This window comes from Empidonax traillii, unplaced genomic scaffold, assembly GCF_003031625.1.
Source record: "Empidonax traillii isolate 1590-97213 ecotype Southwest subspecies unplaced genomic scaffold, ASM303162v1 scaffold426:size1138770, whole genome shotgun sequence".
In the NCBI taxonomy this organism is placed as follows: Eukaryota; Metazoa; Chordata; class Aves; order Passeriformes; family Tyrannidae; genus Empidonax; species Empidonax traillii.
Genome location: NW_020955619.1, coordinates 220,886 through 242,646, shown reverse-complemented (window position 1 = coordinate 242,646; position 21,761 = coordinate 220,886). Strand labels below are relative to the sequence as shown.

At 46.8% G+C, this 21,761-nt stretch overlaps 2 protein-coding genes across 3 annotated transcripts in view; one reads left to right on the top strand and one right to left on the bottom strand.

Annotated features, from left to right (window-relative positions):
- The window catches only part of TMEM116 (transmembrane protein 116), a 19,404-nt gene extending 8,672 nt beyond the window's left edge, over positions 1-10,732 (top strand). Inside the window, exons 6-12 of the mRNA XM_027894380.1 lie at positions 1,054-1,103; positions 1,561-1,644; positions 1,724-1,862; positions 2,610-2,754; positions 2,851-2,924; positions 3,603-4,741; positions 10,721-10,732. Of these exons, the coding sequence (XP_027750181.1) occupies positions 1,054-1,103; positions 1,561-1,644; positions 1,724-1,862; positions 2,610-2,754; positions 2,851-2,924; positions 3,603-3,797 (687 nt within the window). The 3' untranslated portion in view covers positions 3,798-4,741; positions 10,721-10,732. The remainder of the gene's footprint in view (positions 1-1,053; positions 1,104-1,560; positions 1,645-1,723; positions 1,863-2,609; positions 2,755-2,850; positions 2,925-3,602; positions 4,742-10,720) is intronic.
- The window catches only part of MAPKAPK5 (mitogen-activated protein kinase-activated protein kinase 5), a 19,566-nt gene continuing 3,940 nt past the window's right edge, over positions 6,136-21,761 (bottom strand). Inside the window, exons 2-14 of one of the 2 annotated variants that reach the window (XM_027894377.1) lie at positions 21,610-21,683; positions 20,400-20,475; positions 19,227-19,324; positions 17,860-17,968; positions 16,784-16,873; positions 16,116-16,211; positions 15,033-15,113; positions 13,698-13,885; positions 11,634-11,754; positions 10,923-11,053; positions 10,223-10,344; positions 9,830-9,934; positions 6,136-9,159 (exon numbers count right to left, since the gene is read on the bottom strand). In XM_027894377.1, the coding sequence (XP_027750178.1) occupies positions 9,065-9,159; positions 9,830-9,934; positions 10,223-10,344; positions 10,923-11,053; positions 11,634-11,754; positions 13,698-13,885; positions 15,033-15,113; positions 16,116-16,211; positions 16,784-16,873; positions 17,860-17,968; positions 19,227-19,324; positions 20,400-20,475; positions 21,610-21,683 (1,386 nt within the window). In that variant the 3' untranslated portion in view covers positions 6,136-9,064. The remainder of the gene's footprint in view (positions 9,160-9,829; positions 9,935-10,222; positions 10,345-10,922; positions 11,054-11,633; positions 11,755-13,697; positions 13,886-15,032; positions 15,114-16,115; positions 16,212-16,783; positions 16,874-17,859; positions 17,969-19,226; positions 19,325-20,399; positions 20,476-21,609; positions 21,684-21,761) is intronic. The other variant, XM_027894378.1, reaches the window with a different exon arrangement.

Sequence of the window (21,761 nt, the reverse complement as noted above, 5' to 3'; positions counted from 1 at the left end):
ACCTGCACAGCCTGGAACTGAGAACTGGCAGTTTCTGTCCCCCTCAGGTGTCACACTCAGGAAGGGTTTGAGATAGAAGGGAACTGGTGGTAGCAGGACCTGCTGGCTCAGGGAGCAGGGGCCAGTGCTCACTTCATCATCCCTGGCCTTTCCCAAAGCCCTCTGGGGCACCAGTGTAATTGCTGGGAGCTGAGGAACAAGGACACAGCACTCAGGGAAACACTCCCTGCACTGCAGGCTGAGCAAACACTTCACACACCTCATGACCAAAATCTTCCCTGCAGTTGGTTCCCACCTCACTCCTGGCTGAGGTGGGAACTCCTGGCTGAGGCACCGTGACTGCTGTGTGGCTCCTTGTGTATTCCTGCAAGATGGAATATTCCTAATGCAGCTCATCCCATCAAACTGCCCCAGACAGCCTTTTCTTCCCCAGACATTTGCTTTGTATCCCAGGTATTCCATCTGTCAGTTGAGGAGCAGCAGACTGGGCAGATCACTCCAAGTTTAAAGGGCTTTTATCCATAGGGCTTTTATCCACTTACAGGACTGGGTTCCTTCTTGTTGGGCTCCCACACCTGCCATAATTCCCCACCCACCAGTGTCCCACAGTGGGTTGATGCTGCTGGGTGGGTCCCATTGCCCAAGGCTGTTTCCTGGTGAGCAGATACCAGGACACTCCAAACTGCCCAAATTTCTTCACCAGAACATGACGTTTCTGAGGAACAGGACCAAGTGAAGTGAATCAACAGTGCAAAAAAAAGCAGCAAGTCCCACCAGAGAGCTCATCAAGTCTCTGCTCCCTGTCCAGGTCCAAGTTCCCTTCTCTGATCCTCCTCCTGAAGCAGAACAGGACAGTCAGCGAGGGTTGACTCCGTTCCAAATCAGCACAGCCTGAACTTGGCCGTGTTGACTCAGTGCAAAGTAGAACCAAACATTTGTCCTGGGGATTAATCAGCGTTTGAAGGACCCTCAGCTGCTGAAATGCTCCCTGGGAGCTGGTTCCTGTGGGCTGTACAGGAATGATGATTTAATTAAACTCCTTGGATTTTGCAGGTTGTGGATTATGCGAGTTGTGTCGGCCGAATAGCAACGATCTTGTCGAGGTGAGATTTAATTCTCCCTGGCAGGATGATGTGGGTTTGGTTAAGGTTTAGTTCTCCCTCTCCCTGGCAGGATGATGTGGTTTGGCAAACTGCAGTGTGCTGATCTCTGCTTCCTACTTGTTTTGAAGCAAGTTTTACCAAAGCCTGCAGAGCTCACCATTAACAGCAGAGTGACCTCACAAACACAGAGTAAGAGGGTTTTTTTTAAGCAAGTTAATCATAACTTTATTAACTGGATGTGGTTTTCCAGAAGGTGCTCCCTTTACCAATGATTAGCCCTCACGAATGAAAGCACCGATGTTGGTAAAGCCGATAAAATACTTTTCTGGAGCAATGTCAACAAAAACAACTTTGAACTCCTCTGTAGTGACAGGAGAAAAACCAAGTGGTGTTTGCTGGGGGTGGGATGGAGCAGTGCAATAACCAGTAGCTGTGCTGTTGTCCTGTCTCCTCTCAGCCTCATCCCTTTCCTCCTCATGGTGCCGGTGTTTTGCCTGGGCAACAGCAGTAATTGCTACCAGAACTTCAGCCAGAAGCACGGGTGAGCCTCAGCCCCTCTGACACAGCCCCAGGGCTGCCAGGGCAGGGCAGGAGCTCAGGCTGTCCCCTCTGTCCCACAGCTGTCTGCTGATGCACACGGAGATCGCCGTGACCACCAGCGAGCCGCAGAGCCTGAGCGGCTCCGTCTGCCGGGCGATGCATTTCTACGGCATCGGGGTCTTCCTCGTCTCCTTCCTCATCAGCTTCGTGGCCATTCTGGTAAGAAACAGGGGCCTTTGCATCTCTGCATCTTTGTTTGGGTGGCTCCAGAGGCCAGGCTGTCACGTGGAGTGGTTTGGGTTGGAAGGGACCTTAAAGCTCATCCAGTCCCACCCCCTGCCTTGGGCAGGGCACCTTCCACTAGCCCAAGTTGCTCCAAACCCCATCCAACCTGGCCTGGAACAATTCTATCACTTCTACCACCGCTCTGGGCAACCCCTCCCAGGGTCTCACCACCCTTTCTCCCCCACATCCCATCTAAGCCTCCTCTCAGTTTGAAGCCATTCCCCCTTGTCCTTCCACCACATGCTCTTGTAAATATGGCAGGGTAATAACTGTGTGCTGCTGCTTCCCTTTTGGAAGGGGTGGTAGGGGAGGGAAAATAGCACTGTGCCACCACATCAATCCATCTGGAGTCCTGTGTTCTGTCAGCCCATCCCAAAAAGGATTTAGCAGGTAGAGAAGGCTCTACTTGGCAGCAGAGTTGACCTACTGCACAGTCAGCAGGAGGTGATTAATGTTTGGACTCCATGATCTTGGAGGTCTTTTCCTTTTTGATTTTATGATTTTAAGAGTCCAAATCAGCTCAGAGTCTTCAGTTTAGAAAAGGTCACGTGCAAAGCAGCATCTCCCCCAGGATTTCCCCCACTGTTGTGTGAAAAGGCTGGATGGACTGAGGTGGGACCTGTCCTGGATGAGCCCACCAGCTCTCAGCCCAAACAACACCATCTGCCTGTTCCCTTCCAGGTGATCCTCAACCAGGCCCGAGGTCTGTACAAGAGGTTTGTGAACTCCACAGGGTTCCTGGGGGACCAGCAGTGGGCCATGATTAAGATGGTGGAACAACGAGTGGTCTTTTACCCCGTCGTGTTCTTCTGCTGCTGGGCCCCAGGTGAGCAGAGAGCTGAGTTCCTCCCACAGTGTTCCCCCGTGCAACTCCAGAGAGGTGGGGTTAAAACAGCACCTTCTTCTCCTTCCTTGTTCACAGCTGTCCTCCTTGGAATGCTGAAGTTGACTGTTTCAACAAGCAGCAAGATCTACATGGCCCTGCTGATCCTGCAGGTAAATCTCTGCCCCTGCAGCCTCCCAGGCTTTGCCTTCTCACCCTGAGCCTCCTAATCCTGAGGCTGGTCCCAGCTGGATGCAGCTGGACAAGGATCACTCTGTGTCTGTGCTTCTGGTTGGCAAAGATCTCTGTTGGGTGATTTATGTGGAAAGGTCTCAGTGACCAAAATCCAGCACCGTGAGGACACGGTGCAGTGGAGAACATGGTGGTGGTGCTGGGATGATCTGAAAGGCCTTTTCCAACCTCAGCAATTCTGTCATCATGGAAATTGTAGCAAACAGGACTAGAAAGGATCCCCAGAAACCAGTTTGGTTTTTTTTTTCCCCTCTGTCTCCATGTTTTCCCTGTGTCCCTAAGTCTCCAGACACTTTTCCATCTGCTTCTTGTGGCTGAGACAGGATTTAGAAATTGTGTTATCTTATATAATTATTTAAAATGTTATATATATGTAAAAATATATTTCTGGAAAATACATTTCTATGGGTTTATCTATAATTAGATATTTATTAACTATTTATTTTTAAAAAATCATGGGATTGCTCTATCACACAGGGGGTGCAGGTGAATAAAACCATACTGGAAGCGGGAGGTTTTCCAGGCTGGCAGGGAGCTCAGAGCACTGTGCAGTGCTGCATTCCAGGAGCCCTGATCCCCCTCCCTGTGCTCTCTCCCAGGCTCTCACAGCAGCTTCCCAGGGGCTCCTGAACTGCCTGGTGTACGGCTGGACCCAGCACGTGTTCCTGTCCCTCAAACGCGGCGCCCGCCGGGACGTCGACACCCAGACCCCTCTGCTGCGCTCCCAGAAGAAGTTCTACTCCAGCACATCCCCCACCAGCCCCCCAGACACTGAGGGCTCCACCCTGCTCTGAAGTGTCCTGCCAACTCCTCCTGGTGTTTTAGGAATGTCATCCAGCCCCGGGATGGGGCTGTGGGCTCCGAGCTGTCCCAGCCGTGGGGATGGAGGAGCCCGAGCGGGGCTGTCAGAGACACTCAGTGGAGATGACGGTTATTTATTTTACAGGTCACAAGGACTCTAAATGGATTCTTTCAACATGCTAAATCTCTAGTCCAGACTTTCTGCTTCTGGAAATATCCCTAGAAGTGCAGCAGATGGTGTGTAACAGCTCAGAGGTCTCAGCCAGCTCCAGCAGAGGACGTTTTGATTCTCCAAGTGTTTGTTTTATTTCTTGAAGTATTTGCCATTACAAATTAACAGTAAAACGAAGTGAATATTTTTCCTATCTCTGACTTTGAATTCACTATAACCATGAGAACATGCACCATACTAAGAGCCAACTGCAGGGAAACATAAAAATATCAGTGCTCGCTTCCATGCCTGGAATTCTGCACATTTCCTTTTTCTGTTCTTCGTGCCAACCCCTGCTCAGCCACAACACTCACAAAAAAGCAGCTTCTTCAACCCTATGGAGCATCATGAACCAGGTGAGCAGGATTAAATCTGAATCTCTCTCTACATTTCCAGATGCTCAAGTGAATTATTTACTGAGGTCCCTCCATTATACAGAAAATAAAAAAAACCCTTTAGCTAGGTTGAAAACAACTCCTTTAATTTACACTCTTCATTTTCTAACAGCTTCACTTTTTGGATCTAACCCAAATTTTTCCCATAGCAGGTTATACAAGAAGAGGAAATACTCCAGTTTTGTGTAATTAACTTACACAACTGTGTAAACTGTGTGTCAGTCACACGACGCCCCTGGCTGTTCTGGTCAGTGACTGGTTTTCTCTTACAGAGTGAGGCTAAGCAAAACAATTCAATTTTGCTGTTCCACAGGATAAAAATCTGCATCCAGTTCAGTTTTAATGAGTCCTCTGCAGCTGGAGGTCGAGTCCAGTGCCTGAGAGCAGCTTTCCACTGCTGCCCCGGGAAGCCCCACACAGGGGAGTTTTAACTCTCAGCAGCTTTTGAGGCATCTTCTTCCACCTGCTCCTTTAAATCCTTCTCCAGTCCCAAGGGGAGCCATAACAGCCCCTTGGGAGCCACAGGTAAACACAGGGAGGTTTTATATTGCAAAGCCCTTCTGCCCGAGGGGAATGGGGGGATTTACCCCCTGATGACACAGGACACTTCAGCCCGGCTGTTTCTCCCTGCCTTGGGGACAGTTTTCCTTGGAATGCCTGTCCTACAGGCTGTGTAGCCCCCAGGAGTTCCAGGGGGAGGATGGGACCTGTTCCCTGGCACAGGGACAGGAGGAAGCGGCACATCGATCACCCCCCTGTCCTCCCTGAGAGGCTGCCCGGGCTGACCCCGTCTGGGGACAGCAGGGACAGAGCCAGTGCAATTTGGTTAAAAGGGGATTAAGGCTTCAGGAGTGGGAAGTGAGGGAAGATTATCTGGGAAACAATGCCAGGATTGCTAATGGAGCTTCAGCTGTGGCAGTGAGAGCGCTGAGGGGATGCTGACAGCCCCTCATGAGCTCAACACATCACTCAGGGTTTGTTTGAGGGGAGTTTGTTTGAAGGGTGAGGGGAAGCACTCCAAGCTCCTTGGGAAAGCCCAGGGCCAGCCTGAACACAGGCCAGCCCACTTCTCATGGAGCAGCAGCTCCCAGTCCTGCCTGGGGTTCCATCAGGGCTCCCACTTTCCCCACCTCCCGAGCAGCCCCTGCACTGATCACCATCCTGCAGGAAGCGCTTCCCAGTGCCAGTGGCACTGAAATGGCACCGAAATTCCTAGGGATTTATCCAGCCCAGCCTGTCAGTCATCCCTTCATCTCACAAAATGTAAAGCCAAGGGCTTATTCCCACTGGTGAGGGAGGTGGGATCGGGGCTGAGCGTGGCAGGAGAGGGCTGGGGAAGGGGGGGCAGGAGAATAATGGGATAATAAACTTGGAAAAGCCCTCTAACACTGAGCCCAACATTCCCCCAGCACTGCCACATTCACCACTAACCCCTGTCCCCAAGTGCTGCATCCACACCCCTTCTGGGCACTTCCAGGGAGAAGTGGGGCAAGAGAATAATGGAATCCTTAAAGATGGAAAACCCTCTGAGTCCAACTATCAACCCACTACCACCATGTTCAACCTCTAACCCATGGGCCCAAGTGCTGATTTACCCCCTGATTTACCACCCACAAACCTTCTGGACACTTCCAGGGAAAAGCAGGAGAATCCCAGAGCTGTCCTTCCTCCCTCCTGCCCCACAGCCATCTGGGAACCAAACAAAAGCAGGCAGGAACTGTTGAGTTTAGTAAAATCCTTTATATACACCGAGGGGGAATATTTACAATATAATACTGATCCCAGAGGAACTACCAGGGAACACTGAGGAGAGAAATGAGAACATCTCAACACACAGAAGTCAAACGTGGCATGTGGGGACAGACTGGGATTGCCAAAATGCAAACCAGGAGTAAATGACAGCAAAACTTTGACACGTTGCTATTGCCAACCAAAACCTCTTTTGCCCAGTCAGGTTCTTCTGATTTTTAACACAGATATAAAAGCTTAAAATAATCCATCACAGGAGAAGTCAGATATACATCAAATTTTGGAAAAGGTCAAATGATTTCAGAGATTTTTTTCCTTCACTGAAATAAAATTCTAAAAACAAAACCAAAAACAAACCCAAAAAAAATCTACAGAGCTTTCCCACATTTTAAGTGTTTGTACAAAGTCTTCTTTGATCCCATACAACCCTTCCAGCTCCAGGTATTTACAATATTCACAGTCTGCCAAAGAGGATCAGTAGATTTATCACCAAGTAAAACCTTACAGAATCAAGACAAGGTGTCCTGCATTTGTGTCAACTGAGAAACAAAACAAAACACAGGAAGGAGAAAGTCAAATGCTACTTTAAAATGTGAAAAGGAATCCATTCAAGTGTATTGAACTTCGAAATGTAAAACTTAACTTTTCAAAGAGACAACAACAACAAAAAAACAATTTTCTCATAGAAATAAAACCATTTGACCTTGAAGCTTCCAACTGTGTTTTCTTAATCTGTCCCTCCTCCCTCTGCTTCAGATCAGGCTTTTCTTACTTATCCCAGACAATAAAATTTAGAGTAAATCCATAAAAAGCAGTTCTTTGTGACAACAATTCCAGTGCTCACCCTGGGAGTAGCTCCAATCTGATCCACCTTTCCTGCCAACTTCTGTGTCCCACAGAACTGCCTGAGTGTTTTCCTCCTTGGAGGGCAGAGTCACAAAGTGCCTTTGGAGGGAATTTTTTGCACTCCTGTTCAAACACAGGTGATTTCCCTGTTTCTATCTCCATTTGCCACACTTAACACTTTCCACTTCCCTGAAAAAAACACGGATTTCAAGTTAAAAGTGAAACCACCTCTTACATTTCCAGACTCAGGTGGATGCTGACATGACCTAGGATGAGAGCAATGACAGAAATGCACATCACAGGCCCTGCAAAGTTGCTGACACAGCCAAGAAATGACAAATATTCTTGTTTCTTGCTGATTCTCTCTCAGTTTTCACGGACAGGTCAGTGCACAAATATCCCACGTGGTGCCAGAGGGGCGATTCTGGCCCACACAAACACTCCCTGCTCCCCATCACAGGGATGGTGGAACAGGGACTGTTCTTCCTCTGCAATGAATCAGGCACTGGAAAATGAAATCAGGATTGAAGGAAAGCTGACAAGGAGCAGACAGAGAAGGGGAAATGAAGCATCTCCTTCACGTAGAAAAACTGAATCACCCCTTACAAAACTGTACAGAAAGAGTCAGACACTGCTTTGCCACCAGTTAAAGGGAGTTCGGTGTAGAAAAGAGACAACAAAGAACTGCCCTAAGAGAGAACTGGGGGGGTTCATGGCTCAGGTTTGTCGATGTAAACCCAAAAGTGAGGAGCTCTGAAACACAACGAAGTCGTTACTCGTAGCCCTGAATTGGCACTTCAGTACAGACCAAACTCACTCGGTGTCTGCACAGGGTTTGGTACCAAAATACCCCTATAAAAAGCCTCCACCCAGTCCCAAAAGAAAGAAAAGCAGCCAAAGGTAGAAAACTAGAAATATGTACAGGTTCTGTCCATTTGTTTGCTTCGTTGAGGTTAAAAAAAGCAGCTTTTGGAGCCAATGTTCCAGACTGGGGTAAGAACCTGCCCTGGGGAGGCAGCAAAGGGACCTGTGGGAAGGAGCAGCCCTGGAGTTGTGGCTCCCCCAAAAAGGAGCTCGAAGGCATCATAGAAATGGGAATTTGGGCTCTGGAGGGGACACAGGACATGGATCCCTGGGGGTTCCCACAGGGATAATCCCTCAGACAAGAGGAAGAGTCTAAAACCAAGAGTTGGATCTCCTAGAAGGGAAAGAACGGGAATACAGGGGTGGATCCCACACAACTGAGGGCTGAAGGAAACAAACCCAACGCTGGGTTTTGTCCACAGAAGATCCCACCGTGAAAATAAAAACAACTTGTAATAAGAACTCGAACATTCTTCTGTTCTGCTGTTGGAGGAGGCGAGAAAAAGAAGAGTTTTATGCTGAATTCAGCCTTAAAAAAGGTCTGAGGAAGATGAAGAGGGAGAAAGAGAGAGGATTGAGCTTCGAAGAAGGTCTGGGGAAGATGGGAAGGAGACAAAAAGAGGAGAGTTACTGCTCAGAACTGAACATTCCAGCAAGCACATGGACTCAGGTGCCCTGGGCAAGGCCAAGGGGGGCTCTCAGGGCACTGAGCCATACTGAAGGTTATTTAATTTAGTTGCCTCTACCTAAAGAATCAGAATTTAGGTGCCAAGAGCAGCTATGAATTTGTGTTTCACAGCACTTGCTTCAAGTACTCACTGAGCAGGGGGTTAAACTGTGGCTCTTGTTCTCATTCACAGTCACTGCAGTGCTGGATGGGGCAGATGGAAGCAGCTCCTGCAACTGGTTATTAAGAAAAAGAATGGTCTTTAGCAATATAATCCACCCCTTTTGGGGCCCTCATGATTAACAGTACATAAGTGATCATAGAGACCTCAAGGAACTGAGTTTTAAAAAAATATTACAGTACCAATGATTTTTTTTTCTTCTTTTTTGTATCTACAACTATACAGCATTTTCAAGCAGTATGGAAATTTAATGAAATAATTATGATTTATTAATTTACATAAAAATACTTTTTACAGTTAAAGAATAAATCTTAAATGGTAAAAAAAATAAGATTAAGAAGCTCCAGCTATTGAGAGTCGTGGGAGTTTGTTTGCTCTTCGATGACTTGTTTGACGATTTCTGCCAGTTTTAGTCGATCCACTTTGTCTGTGAATCCTCTGCCTGCAAGGGAAAGAACAAGGAGTCAGGTGCTGGGAACAAGGGAGGGAGGAAATCCTGGCTGGAGTTAAACAATGGTCCACACAAACTTAGGGCAAGAGAACCAAAATGAGTTACAGTGTCTGGTTCTGGTGGAAAATTGAGCACTTCAAAGACCTGAATTAAACCCAACCAAGCAAAACAGAACGAGGGGTTGGGTTGGAAGGCATCTCAGAGCCCATCCAGTTCCACCCCCTGTCATGGGCAGGGACACCTTCCACTAGCCCAGGTTGCTCCAAGCCCCGTCCAACCTGGCCTTGGACACTTCAGGGATGGGGCAGCCACAGCTTCTCTGGGCAGCCTGTGCCAGGGTCTCATCACCCTCACAGGGAAGGATTTCTTCCCAATCTCCCACCTAACCCTGCCCTCTGGCAGTTTAAAACCATTCCCATCACAACTTCCATTTGTGCTGCTCTGCTCCCACACCATTTGGTGCCTCTGAAAACTGGACCCTGAACCTCAAACAGAGATTTTAAAGCAGAACTTTCCCCCTGGTTTTGAGGACCCCCCTTCTGGCAGGAGGCCTGACACAATGTGAAACCTAAACCAGCCCAAATTCAGTAGATTTGGGGTGATTCCCACATCAGAAGGTCCCAGTTTTCCCCCTTCCCTGAGGAAGGAAGCAGCTCCTCACCGTTCCAGCTGAAGCTCTGCAGGGTGTCCCGCAGCAACTTGCACTCCCGGTTGTACTTCCAGGCCTCCTGCATCACCTCGTTCAGCTTCTCGTCCTCATTCTCTCCTGTTTGGGAGCACACAGAGAACCAGCAGGTTTGGCCTCATGCCTCACTCAGCCAACAGTGCAGTTGTCCCTCCACTCCCCACACACACCAGGAAACGGGTTCAGAGCAACCCTTGCCGGCTGGAAGTTCTTTTCCCAGCTCTGCACGTCCCTGTTCCCACCAACACCACCCAAATCCCAGCCCACAGCGTGCCCAGGGCAGCGGCAGTTTTGTTTTTCCTCCCTCCCCACTGACCCAAAGTCAGTGTCTCGCAGGTTTAGAAATGGAACTTTGTTAAAAGTGGCAACCTTTACCAGCCTGGGGGAGAATGCACTGGGCAATCACGTCCCTCAGCTTTTCCAGAGCCACGTTGGAATCGTTGCTCCCGTTCTCAGGGTCATGGATATAAACCCCATCCTTTGGCTTGGTGCTGGGGAGGAACAAGGAGGAAATAATTGGAGCTTGGTCACAGCTCAAGTTCGTTACTCATTGCATAACTGCACCAGTAAAACCCCTCCCTCACTCCCTGGAGAGCTGGGAGACAGACTTGGCATTAATTATAATTGTTGTCCTTTATTATGAGACCATTTGAAAAAGAAATATTCCTTTAAATTAGTTCAAGGAAGCCCTAAAACGCATTATCCTATTTTTCAGGTTCGCTCAAACAAAGAGAAATTACCTGCCTTTTTCAGTAAATAAGTGTCAGGATCATAAAAAAAAAAAATCTTGGAATTCTTTCTCCCAGTTTGCCTTCTCTTGCACGTGACCCATCTTCTCCTAAGGGATCTGCTCTAACACAGTAACAGGATCCAGCTCCTCCTGCCCTCACCAGAACATCCTGGGACTGAAACCACCTTGTCCCAGTGACTCCAACCACACCAGGAGTTCAACCCTTCCTTGGAACTGAGCCTGGGACATTCCCAAAGCTCTGCTGCAGTGTCCATGGAAGCCCAGCTTTAGTTAGCCCAGCTTTGGTTACCCCATTTTTGGTACCCCATTTTTACTCACCCCAGCAGTTTCCTCTTGCGCAGGATGGGGTTGTTGACGGAGTGCAGGGGTTTCAGGCTCACTTTGAGGTCTTGGATCCTCATGTTTGCAAGTTGTTCTGCATGAGCCTGTTGGATCCCTGCAACCATGGCCTGCAGGGTGAAGAGTTGCGCTTTAGATCCTTTGGGAATTCAGGAATTCCTGAGTTCACCCTCCTTTGGGAATTAAGGAGCAGTGTGTGCACAGTGGGGGGAAAAAAGCACCAAAATCCTGTTTATTTTGGAGATATGGAACAAAAATCAGGTTTGCATGAAGCAAGACATGATTAGAACTACAGTCAGAGACTGTGGGATAATATATCTCAACCTCACAGGGGGAAACAGGACAGAGGATCATCTGTACTGCTCATGTTCACCACATCTGAGTGCTGAGTGAACTCCTCTTCGAGCAGAGTTGAAAGGAAACAAGGACTGAGGTCACAGTAAGGGGATAAAATGGGGGGAAAAGGAGAAAAGATTCCAATTCCATGCTTGCTCTCTGCTCCTCAGCACACGGCTGCTCTTAACACCAATCCTGGAGCACCTCCCCCAAGCCCAATTTCACATTTATTTCCGTTTTCTCCCTGTTTCCATTTCCCTACAGAGACCTCAGGCTCTCCTGAAGAAACCACTCCAACTATCCAAGAGCTGTCCTGCTCCTGTGCAACATTCCTGACCAAACAAACATTCCGACCTTGTCCATCATCAGCTGGGCAGAGGGCAGGATGTTGTCCAGGGCCTCTGTGGAGTTGAGCCAGGGATGGTCCAACACCCCCTCGATGGTCAATCTCTCCTCAGGTTTGACCTTCAGCAGCCTGGGAAAGGAAAAATAACAATCCATAAAGGGGAGGTTTGTTGATTTGCAGAGCACTGAACAATCTCTGAGCATCACAGGGGTCAAAAAGGAATTCAACAACAGCTCAAATTGCCCCAAAAGCAGCCTGACTTTGTCCCAGGTTCTCTGAGCCTTGCTGTGGATTTATTTAACAAGCTCATCCAGGTAAATTCAGGGATTCACGGTAAAGGAAAGGTGCTGAAGGGCCATTTCAGGAATATCTGTGTGTTCTCAGACTGGAAATTACCTCCCAGAGGAGCTGGAAATGATCCAGACCAACACTGTCTGGAAATGCCCTTCTGGAGCTCATCCCCATCACAGGCCACACTCAGTCCAAGGATTTTGGACATGGAAACTTCACTGCATTAACTGTTTCCACCTACAAATCCTTAGCTTTTCTTCCCCTGCAAAACCCTCACGGAATGGGCACTTTTGAGAGGCTCCAGCTCCTCAAAATAAGAAGGAACTTTATTCTTTACAGCTAAAAAAGCCATGGAATAAATGTTACTAGAATGAAACCCTGGAAAGAGGTTTTGCAGATAAACTCATGGTCAACAAAAAGAGCCAAATTCCACCCAGAGTGCTGACAAGTTCTCCCAGGAGTCTGAATTAGAACCAGGAGGACTCCAGGAGGTTGTCACATTCCTTAGGCAATTCCCTAAATCAGTTCCTGGCTGCAAACATTGTTTAATGTACCAAGGAAGTGGAAATAACTCGTGCAGAATGACAGCAGGACCCTGGGGGAGCTCAGAAATCTCGCTGCCCACCAGGCTGTAAGTTCAGTTTTGATACCAGACCCAGGCATTCCTTTTCCATGGGTTTTCCAAGTCCTGACCTATTATCCAGCCCTCCAGCTCCCAAAGCTTGAGGTGAGAAATGGGCTACACACTTGGCAGCTTCCTGGTACCAAATATGAGCTCCAAAAGCCAGACTCCACAGGAAGAGCTGCCCACACCCACCAAATTTAAACTAAGCCACAATTCTATTAATTCTGAATGTATTCCTGCCCCATAACCCCAACTTCAGACTCCCTGGCTGGAAAAGGCAGGCAGGAAAACGAGTCCTGATGACATCAGTGGGATAAATAAGTGAACTGAATCCACCTGACGACATTCTGGGATCTGAGTTTATGGTCATTTTAAAGGACAATAAAACCTTTAAACCTGTTGTGTAAAGCAAAGTTTCACTGCAGTTTATTTGGTGAAAGGTTGGGGGTTCTCCTGCACTGCTCCAAAGGTGCCAGCAATGTGAAGTCCTTGGAGATTTTACAGCGTCTTTGAGGAGCCAGTGACACCTTAAAATTACTTCCCCAAGTTGATTTTTTCCCTATTTATGTTGGTTTTATTCTCTCCCAGCTGAGAGATGTGCAGGGCATGCAGAAAAACCAGCTCTCAGGAGCATTTGGAATAAAACATCAATGCAAAGCCTAACCCCAGGGCCTGACACCTCAGGACAGATCTTACCCTGCCTTTCCCTGCCTCTCTTGACTCCTTTCACACTGGGTATGATGTGCACTCAATTTTAAGGGACAGATCTTATCAGATCTTATTAAGCCACCTGATTTTAGCAGGCATTGAAACATTATTGTAGGGGATCCAAGGCTGGAGAGCACTTGATGTGGCAGCCAGTTGGGTGTGTTGCTCTGAACCCTCCAGTGCATCTGCTGCCCTTAAAGACTAAACTCACAATTCCCTCTTAAGAACTTCAGAGACATCAAAATTAAACAGTTGGGGATGGAAAAAAAGAAGGGAAGAAAAGTATCTACCAGATTTTACGCTGAATAAGACAGAAGATTTGTCAGCTGTATGAGTTGCAGACAAGGTAGAAGAACAATCCCTTTGGGATAATTCACTTCCAAGGGATTTTTTTCCCCACCTTTTAACATCAGAAAAAGCAATAAAACATGTCCCTCCCCGGACTCACTTCCGCACGATGTCCTTGGCCATCTCGGAGATCTGGCTCCACTCCTCCTCCGGGAATTCAAAGCTCCCTGTCATGATCTTCTTCCTCATGTCCTTTGGGATGGTCCTGCTGTGGTGTTTGGAGTAGAAGGGGGGGTACCCACACAGCATGACGTAGATGATGACCCCCAGGGACCACAGGTCACAGCTCTGCAAGCAAGGACAGCGCCTGGCCGGGGTCAGCTGGGACACCGGGGGAGCCACTCCTGACCAAGTGTCTGCCTTCAACCCCCACTCTGCCTCTCCAGGGTGGAGAAAGGGTGATCAGAACCCTGCACAAGGTGGGTTTGTGGTCAGGAGACCCCTGCAGGGTGGTTCATCTTTGCTTTAGCTCTCTATGGGAGGCTACAAAATCCTGACACCACGTATCAAACCACCTGCTCCAGTTAAACAGCTGGAACTCAGGTAGAGCCTTAGCACTGGCATCAGAAACCAGCTAATTTTAATTAAAGTTGACACTCCAAGAACACCCAGTGGTTCTCAGCAAGCGGGAGACAGTGATGAGAACATGGAGGGAAAGGTTTCGGAATGCCCAAAAAGGAATATAACCCTCCAGGACACTGTGTGTCCAGCAGCAGCTACACCACAAAATATTGGGCATTTTCCAGAAAGTTCCCAGATACAGAGCAGGTTCCATCACAGGTGCCTGGGCAAAACATCTGCACCTCTAGAAGCTCTGGGTGACAGCAGGAAAGAGGATCCCTTTGAAAAGCCTCTTGTTGGGATGAAAGAACCTCCCCCACGGTCTCATTCCAGCAGAATCACTCTGCTCCCTCCAAAATCTTTTCACATTTAGTGCTCCTTAACAGTGTTTGTGTGTTTCTCCTTTAATTAGAGGATCGTTAATTAGGGCTGGGCTAAGTGTGCATTTCATTATTCACTCCATCAGAAAGAACTGAGAGGCAGCAGCACTTTCAGTGAGTCACTTCCAAACCAGGACAGAGCCTGCAGAGATAATCATCTCCTCATCTGCCACTTCAACCTGGTCTGAACCTCCTGTTTGAGGAGAAATCCCACTGCAAACCTGGTCACTCCTTCAGAAAAGCCACAAAATAACCAACAACACGACACCTCCCTGCCGGTTCCTCCTGCTTTTTCTCAGTGTGAGATAGTTTGGCTTTTCAGATGCATTCCTGCCACACAACCACAACAAATTTATTGCTGCTGCAAGGGTGTCACTTTAGGGCCATAAACTTTATTGCCTTGGGTGTTAAATTGTGCCTCCAGGTTCCTGCAGTGGGGTTGGTGGGGGAAGGCACTTTAAAAACACCGTTTCAAATCACTGTTTCCCACTCACCTTGTTGTAAGTGTAGGGTGTTGGAGAGGTGGGGATGATACCAGATTTTTCTTTCTGATGTCTTCTCTGTGCCTCCAATACCTGTTGCCATGAGAGGGAAAAAAAAAAAAAAACAAAGCAAAATACATCTCATCTCTAGGCACAAAGATTCCTGATGTTTTCCCATTCTGTAAACTTACTGAAGGCCCTTTCAAACTCAAAATTTTCTTCCTAAAAAAAAAAAAAAAAAAGACTGGGACTTTCTACATTCAGCTAAAATATTTTTGCTGCTTTGAATGAAATTTATCAGTTTTGCCTGAATTAAAGCAACTGCTCCCAACTTCCAAAACCTCCGGGCTTGGAATTAGAACCTGGAGTGTGTTTGGAGGGTAACCTGAGCTCCAGAGATGTCCCTTTTTGCCTCTCCCAGGAACAAATCACATCAAATCTGTCCCTTGGTGACCAAATCTGAGGGTTTGGGTTTCCAGAAAGCCCAGGAGGCTCCAGCTGAGGAGGCATTCTCAGGGGCTGATCTCTGAGTTGCTCTTCCTTCAGGGATTAAAGGTTCTGACATGCCCAGCACTGCAATTAAAGATCCATCTGCAGTTTTCTTTTCATTTTCTTCAGGACTCCAACACAAAGGACAGAAGAAAGTGGGGAGAGCAGCACTACAAAGAGCAGCCTGTCTGTTAATTATAGATTATGCCTTAATGACAAGGGGCCCAGGTAACCACTGCCCTTTTTGAGCCTTTTCAGAGCCTTTTTGTTCCAGCACAGTCACTTTTAATGTAATTCTGAATAACCCTGAGCTGGAAGGAGGATGGGAAAGCAGGGACTTCTCCAAACCAGCTGCTTTAATGCAGTTAAAGGTCAATGGACAAAATCAGAGTTAAGAACAGCCTGGGAAATCTGCCTCACCATCCTCTGCTCTTATCAACACATCCCTGTGACACTCCAGCTCCAAAGGTGCCTACTCTCCAATTATTCAAAATCCCTGCCCCCAGGAATCCTGAACAGGACAGCAAAGGCTTTTAGAATGCTGTGGTTCTGGAGGCACAGGCAAGAAATGATTCCCTTTTAGCCCAGAATTGTGATTGTTGTTACCTGAGGTGCTACGTAATACGGAGTGAACTGTGGTGTCATCAAGTCACCTTGGTCTACTTTGGCAAATCCAAAGTCACACAGTTTAACAGGAGCATCCTGAAAGAAGGAGAAGAGGCTTCCTTACACAGTTCTCGTTGTATCAGCTTTCCTAACACATCAGTTCTCATCTCACCTTTGCCACACGTGCTCCTCGCCTGTATTTACACCCCCACAGTCCCCAGAGCTAAAAGGACAAAAACTGATCTTTCAAACAAGCATTTTCACTTTCCTGAGTGCTCTGGGTCAGGAACAGCCCCCTCTGAGATTGGGAAAGTGATAAACACATTGGAGGGGGGTCACTGCAGGTCCAGGGTGGTTTTGAGCAGGAAAAAGAAACAAGGAAGTGTTTGGATCTATCAAAGCCCCTCTAATGCTCGTCAGAACATCCTGGTTATGTGGCAGAGGGATCTTCTCCTCAGCAAAGCTGGGTTTGTGCAGAGGTGGAGAACCTGCCTCCTAATTAACAGACTGTGCTCCAGGGAGATCAGAGAATGCACAAGAACAAAGTCAATGCAGGTGATTAATGTAATTTTACAACTATCCTGAAAATCACCATTTTACAGAATTCAGCAGCAAAAAAAAAAAAAACAAAAAACAACAACAAAAAAGAATTCCAGTATTCATCTTACCAGAGAGTTATCCTTGAAGAGGAGATTCTCAGGCTTGAGGTCTCTGTGTGCAATGTTCAGTGAGTGGCAATGCTGCAAAGCCAAAGCTATCTGGAAAAGGGCACAATAAACGAGCTACAGTTACAGAACTCCCGTTTCAGCCTGGACATCATTTTAGCTTTAGAAAAAAAGACATTTCCTGTGTAGGTCAGACCCCAAACACTCTCACTGCACTTGGGTGCAAGGCTGAGCTCTGACAGGCCTGACCTGTGATGGGTGGGACATAAATCCCACCCAGGATTCAGTTTGGGCTTCACTCAGAGCAAACAGAAAACAAAAGCCAAGTTATTATTTGGGCCTCTTTTTTGCCTCAGTACCAAATATTCTCTCCCCCTTTGAGGGGAGCTGACCCTGGGGATCCCCGAATTTCATGGGGTCACACCAGATGCTAAGAACAAAGAGCTTGATGGACCCCAAAACCCCTTGTAGAACCCCCCATGGAGTGTTTAAAACACTTTTTTGTATTTGAAATGCAAACGTAATTAAAATACAGCATTCAAGAGTGAGCTGTGCAGAGAAACAGCGAAGGGAAAACGACACCAGAACAAACAGCACAGAAAACAGGCACCGATTCCTTGTTATCTCCCATGAAAGGCAGCACTTCCATAAACCCAAGCATAAAGCCCAGCTTGGAAACCACTGGCCCAAAAGAGGAGAGAAGTTTGTGACATTCTCAGCTGGAATCCAATTGGAGCCATGAAGAGCCTGGGGGGCTGCTGGAGGCAACGCTTTTAGGACAACAGAGAGGACACAGCAGGGAAAAAAAGTTCTCTTTGGAGTGTTCTGTTGACCAGGTGAGGAAACCACTGTTAAAAACACAGCAGACCCAAAGAACAAGCCCACAGCTTCAAACCCTTTACTATTTTCTACCAAACTTGGGCATTGTCAGGCTATAACAAAGCAGGCAAATGATCATCGGATCACAAGAGAGGATTATTTTCCTCAGGCCTTTTTTCCCCCCCCTCCCAGCCCAAAGGAATTGTGACTGTTTAGCCATCAGCACCGGTGGATTTGCTCAGACAGGGGGGGTGACTTGCCTGCTTTGTTACTTGGCTTGCTTGCTTCTCAGTAAAGTGCCGGTGCTGGCTGATTCTGTGGAAGAGCTCTCCCCCTTCCATCATCTCCATCACAATGAGGAGCCGAGCCCTGTGCAAAATTGCAGCTTGTTATGTTCAAAATCAGGAAAGGAAAAAATAAATAGAACAGAATTTCTGAACTAACAGTGCGTATTTTATATCTGCTGACAGGCCAAGATACTTGTTTCTGGAGCTGCTTTGGTTCCTTAGTTTGGGTTCTTTTACTTTTGGTTCTTTGGCTTCTTTTACTTTTGGGTTCTTTTGGTACTTTTACTTTTCGTTCTTTTACTTTTCGTACTTTTACTTTTGGTACTTCTACTTTTGGTACTTTTACTTTTGGTACTTTTGCTTCTTTTGCTTTTGGGTTCTTTGGGTACTTTTACTTTGGGTTCTTTTACTTTTGGTTCTTTGGGTTCTTTTACTTTCCATTCTTCTGGTATTTTTACTTTTGGTTCTTTTGGTACTTTTACTTTTGGTTCTCTGGGTTCTTTCAGTTTTAACTGCACACACTGCAGGATTTCCTGGCTCCCAGCACAACCTGACTCAGCCAGGAATCCCCACTTTGCTCCTCCTGATGGAACAATGTCCACATGGACACATCCACACCCAGGTGGTTCCACCCAGTTTGGCCCTGGAAGCCACGTGGACACATCCAGGGGTAACTCTGCCCTCAAAGAACAGATGCTTTTGGGTGTGGATGCTCCACTTAACCCCAAGATTTCAATTTACAGTTTGATTGCCATAATGAGGAAGAAATACAGGAGACATGGAGACCAGGACTGCTGGATCCTCAAGGAATTACCTCCTAGTTGTCCCCATACAGCAAACTCAGACACATCAGAGACTAAGACAGGTCTCAGCTCTTTAATTCTCTCATCTTTGATGCTTTTTCTCAACTAATAACCAATTAGAAGACAATATTTTTATCCCAAACGATTAATGCAAGAAAAAAAAAAATCAGTCTGCTTCATGTTTTTATGGTTTTCTGTGTTCATATTGAGAATTTTCAGGGCTGAATTGAGTATTCTTAGAAACAATTCTTTCTCTCACACAGCACAGATATCACAGACTGAATCAATGCAGATGTTCTCAAACAGGTAGGAAAGGATGCAAATTAATTTAAATACACATTGCCAGGGGAAAAAAGCAAGAGTTTCTTGGTCTGAAGCATAAACATGATATTAAATACGACACCTGGGATCCCCTATAAATAATAATTCTGTGATTACAAGAAAAACAACAACAACAACATCAACAAAAAGCAAACTGCTCTATACCTTGGGCTAAACATGGAAAGCTTTGGGAATGCCCCCCCTGTGTAATCTTACCTTGGGCTGGACTCATGTGGGAACTGCACACTGTTGGCATAAACCTCAATAATTTGCACAATGTTGGGATGTGTTGCACACATCATGTGCAGACGTACCTTGAAGAGAAGGGAGGGCTGTTACTGCACGCAGGGACAGGCTCTGGGCACTTCTGATCCCCCTCTCCCCCCCTCAAACCACTCACAGCTTCAAATTATCTGAAAATTAAGGAATAATCTATTTGTTGCAAGCTGCGGAATCATCCTCAAAGTTCCAGGGAAAGTCTATTTTTTTTTTTTATTTCTTCGGGTTTTTAAAATAAATTTAAAGACAAGGTTAGCTTTAAAGTACCAACAGAGATAGGACTGAAAGTGAAAATTAATGATTAAACCTTAAAATTCCATAATCTGGCTTCTTTTTTGGCACTCCATGCGTGAAACTCCATCTCCTGTCCCAACACTCTGGAACAGGGAATTAAGGAATTTTCCCAACTTTAAAGCTTCCTGGGCTGCTCAACCAAACCAATGATGCTTTCCTATACACAGATTATTTTTTCCCTGGGAAATTTAACAGTGAATTTCAGTAACAAGCAAATGCAAGCTGCCTAAACCTTGGGGATAATTAATCCTTCTCCAAATTCCTGACAGCTGGAAGGAGTGCCCAGCGTTTCACACCCTGACAGTTTTTGGCACCTTGGCACGTTCCCAGCAGCCTCAGGAAGTCACAATTAGCACCAGGAGATGATTTCAGTTCCTGGCACGCAGATAAATCCATTTCCAGTGCAACTCGAAGCATTCCTGGCAATCCCGAGAGCTGTGACATCCAAGAGCGAGATGTATGGAAACAAAATTCCCTCTAAACCGCTTGTGTTGAGTTACAGGGGACACAGGGAGAGGAACAGCTCTAAAATGCAGCTCAGCAAATTCTAAATAAATATCTGGGCAGCAACTCCTACAGAGCTGGACCCTCTTTTTCACCCCTCACCTCATCTTGTGGCGACAGCAAGGCTTGAGGATCAACCCGAAGGAATCTTGCACAGCAAACGTGGCTTTCGTGAGGGTTTTTTAAAACATTTTTTTTTTTTTTTACATTTTGTTTTAACATTTTTAAACACTTTTTTTTTTTTTTTTTAATAAAAACATTCTTTTAAAACATTAGATTTTGTGGTGTGTCAGGAGAAAACAGGTACCATACCTCATTTCTAGCTTTCGGACGATCGAGAAGGATTTTCAGTGCAAAGCGTTCTTGAGAGGATTTTTTCATGCAGACTCTGGTATTACAGCGATAAAATTCAGTCAGCAAGAACGTTTGAGAGACACTTCAAGCAACTGATCTGAGTTTGTTCTCCACGCGGGAATTACCAGGAATTAAGCTGGGATATAAGGGCACCTCTCCCCACAGCCCGGCTTGAAAACCTCAGTTTTCAGCCTCCCACAACAACCGAGTGAGTTCTGTAGAAACACCTCACCCAAATTTGACTTCCAGCAAGGCAAAAAGAAGCATTTCAGAGCAAGGGGGGAACAGCAGACAAGCAGAACTCCCTCAAAATTCAACCCCAAGAGATACTTTGGGTGAAAAAAAACCAAGACACAGTGGCACAGCCTGAGCCTCCCCAGTGAAAGGGGGAGTTTGTGATTAATAAATAAAGTTTCTGAATGGAAATCCTCGTTTTTGGCCAGGCATTGACTGTTTTTTAATCTCTTTTCCCAATTTAACACAAACATTTGAGGGAAGGGCCCACATTTTAACAGAGCAAAGCCCAAAGGGGGTGTTTTAATGGAGATCAGAGGCAACACAAAATGGAGGAGGAGAAACCAACGGGCTGGACAAGGAGACAAACGGAGGGGAAAGACCAGGACCCTGTGGAACACCCAGGAACAGCTGTTCTCCAGCAGAAATTCCCATTCCCTGAAGGCAGGGGCCTTGCTGAAAAGGAAATATATGTTTTGTTTCATACAAAGTATCCAGCCAGTGCTGGGGTTAGAAATCCGTGAGGGACACGGTTGGGACGCCCATGGAATTGTCTGCTTTGGCCTCACAGGATGAGGGGAAAAAACTGGAAAAAACGGGAAAGGGACAGTGGTGATGGCACAGAGGAGCCTTTGCACTGCAGGGACACCAGGATTCAAGGACAGAGGGGTTCCAGGAGGAATTCCTGGGGTTCCAGGAGGAATTTCTGTGGCCACAACCAACTCCAGGAGCACGGTGTGAGACGGGCAGGGAGGCGAGGAGAGGTTTTACTGCACATACATCCCAAAAAAGATAAAACCCCACTTGCAGGACCCTCATGGAGCAGATATTTGTTGTTTATAAGGAGCTTTCCAAGGATCACACTCTGCGAAAAGCCTTTTGGATATTCAAAATACTCCCTGAGCTCCCCCCCAAAGCCGGGGGGCCCTCTTACCTCACAGGCCCACTGATCCCAGCTCCCAACTTCTGAGTCCAGTTAATGTTGTACTCCTCTAAAATGGAGGTTTCCTGGTCAAGAAGGAGCAGGAAGAGGGAAAAGATAGTCAATAAACACAGAAATAAATAAAATTACTACAGACAGCCCTT